The sequence below is a fragment of the Thunnus maccoyii genome, chromosome 2 (assembly GCF_910596095.1).
Source record: "Thunnus maccoyii chromosome 2, fThuMac1.1, whole genome shotgun sequence".
Lineage (NCBI taxonomy): Eukaryota > Metazoa > Chordata > Actinopteri > Scombriformes > Scombridae > Thunnus > Thunnus maccoyii.
The window spans coordinates 4829938-4842410 of NC_056534.1; the positions used below are offsets into that span (position 1 = coordinate 4829938).

Below are 12473 nucleotides of genomic sequence, written 5' to 3' on the forward strand. Positions count from 1 at the left end.
ACGTCTACTTCCTCTTTCACGTCAGATATATAACGTAAATCATATAAAGATATTCCAGCAGAGCCCCTGAACATAAATATAGACCTGGAAATGTGCATGATAATAGCAGGTGACTGACAAAGTTTTGCTGATGGCTTATTAGAAACTGAGAAACTCAAGACTAATTATTAAAGACCCATTATAAATGACTAACTAATGATTATACTTGCAGACATGATGATATTAGAAGGTATTAATGTCATCGGAGGGTCTTCATGATGAGACAGAGCTAAATTTACAAAGTAAGTTTGATGCTGGAGGAAGATTTTCCACAACCTGGCTTATAAATGATCTATAAAGCATTAGTAAATGATTTATTGACCCATTAATTAATGCCTATTAACCCTTTATAAAGGGACTTATCAGAAGTTGGTACCCATGGGAGATACTGATATATTTGGCAACTGTTAGGGAGTTATGACTGGCTGGTTTACACAAGACAGCTGGCAAGACTCTCTCTCTCATCCCTCCTGTAAAAGTAAATATTTGAATCCGGTTATAGTTAATAAAGCATTTAAACTGTACTTGTGTTTCCAGACGGTCTTCATCTCCTCTGTGTAGTAGTTCATGTAGCATTGCAGCCTGATGCCCTCTGGAGTACACTGCAGCACCAGCTCAGAGGCAGACGCACCTGACACAAACAAACACACATAAACGTACGGTCAGGAATAAACAGCTCAAAATAAACATGTTTTTACTGTCATGTATGTCGGCCAGGTTGACTCAAACAACATGCCTGTGCAACCAGTAAAGGCCACACACATCCAGTATATATATATACTTATGTTGCCAGAGCACTATTTGTGCACTTATTTCAGCTTTTTAAGTGTTAAAATGCTTGGAGTATTTCTGTGCATGTGTTGTTCCAATTGATTACAGGGAGTTGCTTCTTTTTCCTTTCTATAGGATTTTTTTGGCCAGCACCCACATCCTGGAAGAAGCCATTAGATGCACCGTCACACCTCTTTACAAAATGACCTTTCAAATACATAACCGAAGAGTACCTTAAGTCATTGTTTAAAGGTTAAATTTGTTTTCTCTTTTAACATTCTTTGTAAGTAGAGGCAGTCACACCTCCGGGCTAAGTCGTGATACAGCTGCATGCAGCACAGAGGTAATACTGGATTCACTGCAGTACCTGAGGAAAAACTTGCAGGTACATGTTATCTTTAATCACACTTGGGCGGTTCAAACAGGAGCATTTTTTAAATGAACAAATCAGTCAAACACAATCATTTCATCCTATCAAAAGTTTGAGATGATGCACAAGTCAGCTGATCAAACCTTACCAGCGATGTGGGCGATGGCGTTGATGATGTCGTCGAACACTGCGAAACAAAAGAGACAAAGTATTAAATGTAAAATACTGTATAACATGCTTACTATAACACATAATAAGCATCATAAAAGCGTACCTTGGCCTGAAATGTCAAGCACAGACGTGTCCTTTCCTCTGTCGTCATTGAGTACGGCCTTGTAAATGCCGTGATCTTTTCTGGAGAACTGAAAAAGAAAAAAAAACAAAGATTATGAACTTTGTGATTTCCGACAAGCACGATAACCGGATGATTAATATGAACATATAAGATACCAGTGGGATGGGAATAGCACAGGCTCCAGACATGACGTTGGGAGGAGTTTCTGGAACAAGCTCTTCGTCCTCTTTGTACCAGTGGAAACTTGTTTCCTTCTTCACGTTAGCAACCTGTCACACGCAAAAGGATTAGATTGATTTTTGCAGGGTGTGAAAGAAAGACGAGATTAAAAAAAGGTGGAAAAATTGAGAGCGATAAGATAAATTTACCTTGCATTCGAGCATAACGGTGCAATCCTCAGTGACAGTGAAATACAGATACTTAGAGAAATGTGGACCTGAAAGGACAATAAAGTGGAAATTAGTCCAAGTAACATAAAGAGCAACAATGAAGGCAATAAAAACTAGAAAGCATGCGGAGAACACATATCTCCACCAAGGCTGCAAAATCCTCTAAATTTGTCATTTTAATCATAAATATATTTAGATATATATTCTCTCACAAGAGACAGACAATCATGAAATACAGATGCCAGATTTGTCTCTATTCATGAGAGTGACAGAGCCAGGCAACAACCATGACCTGGAATGAGCGTCGGGTCGCGGTGACCTGTACCGATGCCAAACATGTCAGTCCACCCAACCAAAAACAGGAGACATCTGGACACATAGTGCAGAGACTCCTACTCAAATTTGGTAAAAGTCCAAATGTTAAAAACTCTAATATCTTAAAATATCACAAGTGAATAAACCCTAAATCCACACCAAAGATTAACCAATTATTTTCTGGACAATGGCTTAATTTTCATGTTTTAGCTTTTTTATATATCCTGCTAACTAGCAAACACAATTATATATAATTATTGGTGAAGGGTTGTCCTCTCAGTGTTTACTGGTCTGTGTTTGTGTCGGTACCTTGCTTCCTGATGTGCTCTTTCCTCTGAAACTCGGCCTCCTTCAGAGCAGCCTTGAACACTGAAAGAGAAAAAATCCAACATGTGTTTAAAGTTCAGTATTTACTGTTACAGTATGTTCTACCTGTCAAAATACCAAATCATTTAAAGACCACAACAAAAATAAGTGATTTTATTGTTTGCGATTAATTGCAATATCACAATTATATCGTTAAATCTAATCTCCAGAGAATTTGTAAGTATTTAGTTTCTTTCCTCCAGATTTGCAGCATTTATATTTAGCCTACTTCTCTCTATGATTGTACATCCACTAAAGTATGCTTACTTGTACAACAATGTTTAAAGGCTTTTGACCTCTATTAGAGCAAATTCCTGCCAACTATTTCTCTGATGAACAGGTGGCTTTAATGCCCAAAGAAACATAGCAATGTGCCAGTAAAGGCAAAAAATCAGCTTTGCAGTTGTTTTAAGAGGAAGGAAATGCATTCAACTACAATGATTCACATACTGCATCTTGGAGAGTAACACCAAATGAAAACATTTCTTTTGTTTGTTTACAAGAAAACCCCACAAGGCATCTTTCAGTAAAACATATATGCATATGGTTCAGGTGAAGACGATCTCAGTGTGCTTTAAGAAATACTACAGGAGATTTCATAAATGTTGAGAATTATTTCGATCTTCGAGGCCAGTTCCCTTAATCATAAAAAATTAAAATTGGTCAAAAAACACCTCAAGCACAACAAATTCTCATAAACATGAACTATTCCTAATAAATTAGCGATGCTTGTATCACACCCCTCCATTTTTATGACATTCTGATAAACCATGACAGTAATGTGAGGCTGAAGAAAAACCCTCACCATCTCCGACCAGGACCAGGGAGGTCTGGGCCTTGGCCTTGCCGTCGTGGATCTGGACGGTGTATGTGCCCTCGTTGGCTCTGGTGAAAAGATCAACCGTCATCTCGATGATTCCTGTTGACACATCGTGGCTGATCTTGTGGCCCTGAGAAGAAAAAAAGGAAAATATTTATTGTTCTGTATGTATACTGTACATACGAGACCCTCTCCACTCAAAAATATGTTTTTCTTCTTGTTGGATGTTTGAGCTTCATTGTGCAGAATGATGTATGTGTAGAGTTTGTTTCCACATTCACCTGCTGAATGTGGAAAGTTTATCTTTGCTCACTGAAAACCAGATTTCAATTATGATTTGTGACATCTCAACTAGTTTCGAAGTCAATCCTGGTCCAGCATCCAACTTAAACAAGAATGGACTTTACAGTGACGTAGGAGACGTCTTGTGTCCAGCAGTTAAACCTCTGAAATAAGATATATTGCCATTGTAAGGATTTTAACATTGTAATTATACTTTTTTGGAGGAAAATCAGACACACATTATTGTGCCAAGCAGAGTATTTTTATTTCTTAATAATACATGTCTGGAGGGGATCTTTAAAAAAACCTTTATTATAGTGGCAACATGATAAAAACAGGACCAACATGTATCGACCAGTCTTCCTCAGAGGACATTAATAATCTACATTTAGTTGCTTTCTAGAAAATTAGGTCAGTGTTAGTCTTGTGTGTTCAAGACCTGTCAATGAATTTACAGCTGAAAAACAGGCTCCATGTTTGCTTTACATTTTAAACTTTGGTTTCCATCTTTACTTTTACCATTGGTCAAAAACATAAGAAAACAAGTAGTCAGCAAAGTTAAATATGAAAAAGAAGAACATGATGAGTCATGAGATCATTTTACCTGAAGCATTTCATTTGAAGGACAATTAAGACTAAAAGCTGACTGATGTACTGTTGTACAGGGATGACTCGGCTGTGTTTGTTTGGATTCCTTGACAACAAGGTAACAGTGTCATCAAGTAAAGTAAACCTTCAGCCTCGGAGGGCAGGAAACACAGCGTGTCAGGTTAATATCATTGCCTCGAGGTGCAAAGTTTTATGTTGTAGCTTTAGGGATAAGTTGTGCAAAACAGGGAACACAAAACTCTCATATGATTACACTTCAATTTTGAAACTTAGACAGTATGAATGTTGAAGCGTTACCTCGCCGCTGGTGACCTCCTTGTCATTAACGATGAACCTGTAGGACACGTCTGGGGACAGTTTGTAGGCTTGCAGCCAGAAACGCACGTGTCCCTTCTCCAAAATCTCATAGTTCAGACCATGTTTCAGAGGAATAACTTCGCAGAAACAAAAAAAGAAAGACACAAAGATTAGATTCTGAGGAAATAGTGTTGATTTAACAGATACGACAAGTCTGCTGAAGATCCACAACACTCACTTGGATGTCTGATGGCATGGCTGAGCTCCAGCATGGTGTTCAGGGCTGCAGAGCAGATTCAACAAAACCAACATGAGCAACAAGTCGACCACAAAGAATTCTGAAATCTGCTTTGTTAGTATTCTGTAGCTGTTTATTACATATTATTTGTTAACTAGATGACGTACCGTCCTCAGCCAGAGTGTGGCTGGCAGAGACTCCATCTGTGTCAGTGACGACCACAGAGTATCTGCCCAAATCGTCTTTATCGGGGTTGGTGAAAGTCATTCTAGAGCTGAGATACAAACACATTTATTTATTTATTTATTCATTTTTTCTTTTCTTTTCTTTTTTAATTTCACACGATGTGCTGTAAACAACAAATTCAGGCAATTAAGAGAGTTTGTTGAATCCAATTTGGAACAATTGTACGAGCAAACCTTGCAGAAAAAAGTCTTTTAAACGAGTTTTAGGGGAAGAATACAAAAATGTTTTTGCATGACGACCAACGTCTCTTGTCTTCAACTGATGAATTCTTATATTAACACTTTAAAAGTGCCTCTGTGCAGCAGAATAATTCATTCTTTCATGAAAATCGTTCCTGTGTGAAGTCAAATAAACATTGAGTTCTGCCTGACGTCTTTGCGATGTGTTGAAGATAACAGCGAGCTTACGTTCTGCCCTCCGTTGTGACGGCGACCCTTGGGCAGTCGCCAATGGGTTTGTAGTTCTTCGACCACACGAACTTGGAGGTCTCGCAGATCTCACAGGCCTCGAGAGACAGGAAGATGTCTCCGGTCTCCTCATCTACACCGGCCACAATCTCCTTGGTGCCTGTAAACACGGATATCAGCTTAATATTCGGTCCACATCCATCAACATTGAGCTGTGAGATAATCTGTGTGTTTCTTTGCACCTTATAAATTGAACAGTTTAAGATTTTCATATTATTCACCAAGTTGTGGTATAAATTTTTACAAACTTTGATAACAAAGCATCTTGTAGCAGCTAAATTGAAAGTCTTTATGCCTCTTTTCCGATGATATTTTAAGGAACTACAATTTGGGGAAGTTGGTGTTTTAATGGCTTTCTTAAAATAAATAAAAATTAATCCTCTGAACACATCAAAGACCTCTTTGTGAGGATTAAGGACAGGCTTTCATTTCATTATTCTGATGGCATACAGCACCAACCAAAAGTTTGGACACACTTTCTTATTGAAGTGAATGGGAAGGTCCAAACATTTGACTGGTACAATTCCAGTAAACATTGATAATCCATTTGTTGGTCTCAGCTCATACATCAGCAGCAAGATGCATTGCTGTCTACACCTTTTAACCCAATCACTGCCAATTCTCAGTCAGAAAGGGTTTTTGATTAGCTAGAACGATGTTAACGTCCAAATATTCAAATTCAAATTCCTGAAATGTTAGCAGGTGTTTTGTTATCATACAGGAGCGTGGTGCAGAGTAAATCCAACACATGTAGCAGTAGATGTTAGCGTGTTACCTGGAAGAGCCTTGGCACAGACCGGCTCAGACAGCTGAGAGTGTTTCCCATGACCGCTTCCATTGACCGCACAAACTTTGAACACGTAGGATTCACCTTCCTCCAGACCACTCACCTGCAGGAAACCACGGAAAACATCCTCACATGTATATTGTGACAGGGGTTTGGGAGGAGGTTCTGGTATTTGGAGGAACAGTTTGAGTACAGTATTATATTCAGTTGGACGGGTGGTTTCTCACCTGCAGGTAGCGGTGGTTCACGGCATCGTGATTTAAGGCGACAAACTCTGATGAGCCCTTTTTCGCCATTTCCACCAGGTACCCGGTGACTGCGCTCGCTCCGGTGTAGACTGGAGCTTTCCAAAGGAGGACCAGGGAGTGACTTCTGACCTCACTGAAGCTCAGATCATAAGGTGGACCTGTCAGTGACAAAAACAAAAAAAACATGAGCGCGAGCAAAGAAAGGAGACAGCCTGCCTCACAGTTCTATCTGTAGTTTGATTGTACATTGTGATCGGTCACATGAAAGTTTTCCTTAGAATTTCTACATTTTGTAAGATTTAATTGTCCATTAAAGAGACAATTATGTTACATAATAGTCACAACATATTCTCCTTTATCTTATCAATAAAATGTGACACAGGTGACTTACTTGTAAGCCCCATCCTCCAACATTCAATAGATGAAAATGTGAAAAATAGATTTTTTAAAAGCCAATTATTGCGCCTGAGCAGGTTACTGTTCAGCCATGATAACTGATCGATTACACTGACAACCATGTGCATATATGGTTCATTTACAGCATCTTCTAAAGGACAGTTAAACAAACTTACTTAATGCAGATTTTAGAGCTTTAATAATTTGCTATTCTTTGGAAAAGTGGTAATTTACTCTTCTGGGAACCCCAAAGAGCCCAATGACACATTTATTGGAAGCAAATAAGTATTCTGGTGAATATGACACTTGAAAGGACACAGGAAGATAGAAATCTGATAGCGCAGTATTATTTAAGAAGCATTGATGGCTGATGACTTACCAGGCTCCTGCATGGTCCAAGCTTCACATTTCATTGGGGTGCTGGGAGTAGAGGGCAAGCCCACACCGGCGAGATTAGCGGCCTGGACCTTGAACTCGTAGAAGGTTCCCTCCGTCAAATGTTCAACCTGAAGATACAAAGAAAGTGGTGTGAGGTTGATTATCAGATACAACGATGTGTGGTGGATGACTTTGATGACTTTTTTGTTTATGCAAGTTAAGTTTAAACTCATACACAACATTATATCAGTCAGTTTTATATGTTTATTTCCTGTCTGATTGTCTGATTCCACTCACAGTACAGACTCTCTCCTTGATGGCTGTCAGGTTGACCTCCTTCCAGTGTGAAGAGTCAGCGTTACGCTCGCTGACGTAGTAAGCGGTGACCTTGGAGCCGCCGCAGTGTTTGGGACTCTTCCAGGCAATAGTCATGGAGGAGCCGTCACAGCTCAGCATGGTGATGCCGAAAGGAGCGCTGGGAGTTGCTGAATCACAGAGTTTCATGTTTACAATACATTTACTTCACATTTTAGACACTCACCCTTATACAGAGCTGCAAAATAATTTTTAATTAGAAAATAACTGTGTGTTTGGATGATTTGAGTGATTGTGAGCTGCCTAAGCACTTCATGCATTTGTGTTTTAAAACTATTTATATGTGTCATACCACGTCACCACGGTGTATTCTTAAAAACATAACTATCTTTTACGTGATACTAATGTTTTGTGAAGCAGAATGTGATCTTTGGAGTCCTGTGATTACAGCACAAAATGCAAAGTGAAAGTGCAAAGTGGGAACAGTGTGTGAGTAAAGTGGGAGAAAAAAAACCCTCATCTGCATCTGATTTAATACATACCATATTGAAACCCCCCACCTAGACAGAACAATGGAATGAGCCATAAAGAACGTCAAATGAGAGAAACTGTGGTAATTTCCAGATTTACACATACATATTGTTCTCGTCAAATTAGACCCATTTTTACATTTGAGAGCAGTAAAAACAACCTAAACACCTCTCTTTATGAGCCAGGAATTTTATGACTTCTCCCAAAGTGACCCAGAATATACAAAATTGGAAATATTTCAACTTGCAGCTGCACATTTTTGTACATAAAGAGTATTCCAGGTTAAATTTGACCCATATTTATTCAAAATTACACTCTCTCTGTGCTCTGAAAGCTTCATTAAGGATTAATCATCCATTTATTAATGACTGATGAGGCATTTATGAATGAAAAATAGATTCGTGATTCAGAAATGTGGTATAGAGACTAATTATGAGGGGATACTGTGAAGGGACATTTTCTACAGGCTTTTATCAGTTATCAGTCACCTTTTTAACCCAATCACCCCACAATAATACTATCTATACTTTCTAATATTATTAGAAACGTGTGTTTATCATGAATGTGGCGTCGCTCTTACCGAGGGCGGGCTCGGCAGCGATGGGAGAGGACTCCTGAGACTCGTCGCTGAGGCCGTACACATTGACAGCTTGGACACGGAACACGTAGGTCTCCCCCGGGGTCAGGCCATGGACCACAAACCTGAGACACACAAACACACATTCAGTTTATATTTAAAACCAATAAAATAAACAGTTACTACAGTAAAGTGTTGTGCTGTAAAATCATTATTTCCTTCTTTAACATCTTTGGTGCCTAATAGCACTGTTCAGAAGTAAAACATTTTGTGTGTCTTTATCAAATGACTTTATTTATTAATTGTTATTATTTTGGAACACAATGCTGAGGTGATGTATCATGCTAGTCAGCAGATATTGTAAAAGCTCTTTAACATTCATTAATGCAGCCTTGGGCGATTTATCTTACAGGTGGAGATTTTTGTTTTCAAATTAATGATGAAGTTCGTATTATAACATTAGTTTGTGCCAAAACTCCTCTACAGAAATAGCTTACACAACAGTTTTATTTGTATTAATTCAATTCTGTGCTGTTAAATTGACAAACTGAGGTGACCACATGTAAAATCTGTGTCAAACATAATGTAATTCACAATGAATCACAATAAGAATAGAGCACAAATCACTTCTTTGCTAATGTTGTAACAGTGAGAGTCAAAGTCACTGTACCCACTTGTTATGTATGGTAGAAAGATATTAAAGTGATTCAAAAAACAAGCTATGAATGTAACTTATGATGTCTTTTTGTTTTTAATTTTAAATGAGACTTTTCTGACACTCACCTGGTGTGTTTGAAGGGTTTGTTGTTGCACGGGAACCACTCCTTGGATCCGACAGCGCGGCCGTCGATGTAGTATCCAACGAGGTGCTTCAGATGTTTGGGAGGATCCCACTGCACGAACACAGACGACTTTGTGTTCCTGGTGGCGATGACCTGGCCGGGAGCAGAGGGGACGCCTGGTCACCGGGGGGGAGAAAGAAAACATGATTAATTACTAATTAATGATATTTAATACTAATGATTCCAATAAATGGTACATCTTTATCCCTCAATTTATGTGTTTAAAAATGGATCAACGTTGAGGAGTTGCATTCCAAAATTATATGTAGATAGTTAAAAACAACAACAGTAAAGAGATAGAAATAGATACATATAGTTAAACCTTTTTTGGTATGAAAAACACATTCAAAAGTATTATTGTCTGTTTATGTTATGCACGGTCTTTTCATACAAGTTAATGTAACTTTGCTTTAACTGTAGCTGCTGTTTGGAAACGGTAGATTCCTCATTTTGGACATAAACTTATGATTTACATTAAATTGTCAGACATTATCAAATAAAAATGTAATATGCACAAAATATGCAGAGATATAATATTATTTTATCCAAGAGATATGAGAATAAGATGAAAATCATAAGATGTACTAAACCAACTTTTCCACCTACACTTCCTGGAAGCAGTGAACCAGTCCTCATCCATACTATCTGCTTCTCCAACAACAGAAATACTAATAATTATCTGTAAATATTCCTGCAGGTCTGATCTGTGCATTTTATGTCCTCCACATCCTGTACCACAGGTCATAAAATTATTGCCACTGCTGCCAGTTTTGGTGTGAAACATGCAATACTTAAAAGGTTTGTGGTGATTTTCAATGAAATGTTAGCCGTCGTTGTGACGGTTCACTTTTTTAAAAGTTTATCTTAAAACAATCCTGACGTGTCCATATGTACATTGAACTGTTCAGTGGTTTCTATTATCATTCCTTGTGTCCATACTGGCTGCAAAAAGGTCTCTTTTTTCTCTTTTTAGGTCTCTCTGTTTACAATTATTCTTGTTCTGTGCAAAAAATGAAATCAAAGTTTAACCGAAGTTCATATGAGGCTTCAGTGGTCTGAAGTCGTTATCTTCCAAAGTTAATCTTTTTAGTGCCAATTTAACTGCTTTGTGTTTCTGTTTCTTTGCAGCAGCAAAGCACAAAGAGGGAATTTTAAACTAAAAAGACTGACCTTGGAAGATACCCACGTGATTTGTCTATTTCAGAAGGCTGAAGACTCGTGTTGTCTTCATCCAAACTTTAAAAAGCATTTTTGCACAGAACCAGGACCGTTTCTCAGTTAAGAGAGAAATCATTTTAAGATCTCTGTATGGACAGAAGGAATGATCACAGCCACTAATACCCATTTTAATGTACATATGAGCAGACCTGTGTTGTTTTAAGATAGACTTGAAAAAACGTGAACCTTTAAGTGAGCATACATAGTTCTGAACAAAACAGGAAGTTGGGTCAGAACGTGACGTCAGAGGGGACTTGATTTGAAAGACTCCCAGGTTGGATCTTTGTCAGGTCAAAATGTTTCAAACATTCAAAGATCCAATGGGAGTCTGTGTTCATGCATCACTGTTTTCAGAAGGAGACATCAGACATTTAAAATACCAGAAGCACCAGATCGGTCAGGTTTAATGAAGGAAGGACATCTTAGGCTGGAGATGTACTTGCTTTTTAACCACCTGTTCTCGAAGACAACCGGCTGCGTCTTGAAGTGTGAAGTGTTCACATACTCTGTACACCATGTTTCAAGTGATCATTTAAACCCAAATCATGATCTTTCTCTCACTCTAACCAAGTGGTTTTTGTGCCTAAACCTAACCAGCGTTGTCACATCGTAACAGAGAGCAAGAGTTTTGCAAATCTAGGGTTCCTGTCTAGATATGACCTTCTATTAAATTGTATTTAAAACTTTCCGCCATTGTTGTCGCTGCTGACGTGCCTACGCCCCTACTGTTCATGCGCGTATTGAATCTTGCGGCATGTAGCGTTAATTTCTGACAACGTGTGCAACCAACGCTCCAAACTGATGCAGGATACGTGAGGCGGCCATCACGGGCGCATAGTTAAAAGCCAGTACATCTCCGGCCTTAAAGAATTTTGATGATTCTAATGTGCTGCACTTTATGTAAAAAGTTACTTAAAAAACAAAAAGAAAAACAAAGTTTCATCTTCTCTTCTATATCATAATGCTTGTTCATCTGACACTGTATTTCAAACAGTACAAAGAACTGTATACAAATATTTCTCCTGTGTGCTCTGCCCATCACTCATGGTTAGAAAACACACACAAACAGTGGAAGAGTGAACAAATTTGTGACGTTACAGCAATGTGAAACATTACTTTTATATTTCCATTAAACTGTACGTACCAATCGGCAGCTCAGTACCTGCAACATACAGCGACTCATTTTTAACAAAAGATCAATTAGAACATTACATGTGTTGAGTTTCAAGTCTTTAACAGTGGTCTAAGAGAAGATTTTGGGTTATGAGGTTGCTATTGAGCTCTGTAATAGAATACAGGAGTGAACAATGATTATTTATAAAACATATCACTTCCTGGCAGTTGTTAACACAAAAATCTAGTCATATTTGTGTGTACTGTACTCTGCTGACAGTGTATCTGAATGTCTGTGCACTGGTCCCGGCCCTTACCATACTCATCAACCTTTTGGATGGGCTCAGAGGGCGCAGAGGCCTCGCTGGAGCCGTACATGTTGACAGAATACACTCGGAACTGGTACTTTTGCCCGTCTTGCAAATCAAAAACTGGGTAACGAGGGGAGTGCAGTTTGACTGCTGTGTTGATCTTCTGCCATGCTCCAGTGCCTGCTAAGCACTGTGGGAGAATCGGGGAGGGGAGGGGGGGGTCATGAGAAGGTACAGCCATCTGCGACAATCT

At 38.7% G+C, this 12473-nt stretch overlaps 1 protein-coding gene across 4 annotated transcripts in view; it reads right to left on the reverse strand.

Annotated features, from left to right (window-relative positions):
- Nucleotides 1-12473, reverse strand: part of myom2a (myomesin 2a) — a 68697-nt gene that overhangs the window by 6743 nt on the left and 49481 nt on the right. For 3 of the 4 annotated variants that reach the window (XM_042393512.1, XM_042393528.1, XM_042393518.1), the window contains exons 13-29: nucleotides 9520-9694; nucleotides 8740-8861; nucleotides 7611-7798; nucleotides 7315-7441; nucleotides 6519-6697; nucleotides 6280-6394; nucleotides 5445-5604; nucleotides 4959-5065; nucleotides 4792-4836; nucleotides 4554-4690; nucleotides 3351-3495; nucleotides 2489-2548; nucleotides 1844-1911; nucleotides 1631-1744; nucleotides 1455-1542; nucleotides 1329-1367; nucleotides 565-670 (exon numbers count right to left, since the gene is read on the reverse strand). In XM_042393512.1, coding sequence (XP_042249446.1) covers nucleotides 565-670; nucleotides 1329-1367; nucleotides 1455-1542; nucleotides 1631-1744; nucleotides 1844-1911; nucleotides 2489-2548; nucleotides 3351-3495; nucleotides 4554-4690; nucleotides 4792-4836; nucleotides 4959-5065; nucleotides 5445-5604; nucleotides 6280-6394; nucleotides 6519-6697; nucleotides 7315-7441; nucleotides 7611-7798; nucleotides 8740-8861; nucleotides 9520-9694 — 1975 coding nt within the window. Of the gene's footprint in view, nucleotides 1-564; nucleotides 671-1328; nucleotides 1368-1454; nucleotides 1543-1630; nucleotides 1745-1843; nucleotides 1912-2488; nucleotides 2549-3350; nucleotides 3496-4553; nucleotides 4691-4791; nucleotides 4837-4958; nucleotides 5066-5444; nucleotides 5605-6279; nucleotides 6395-6518; nucleotides 6698-7314; nucleotides 7442-7610; nucleotides 7799-8739; nucleotides 8862-9519; nucleotides 9695-12226; nucleotides 12411-12473 lie in introns of all 4 variants that reach the window. The other variant, XM_042393539.1, reaches the window with a different exon arrangement.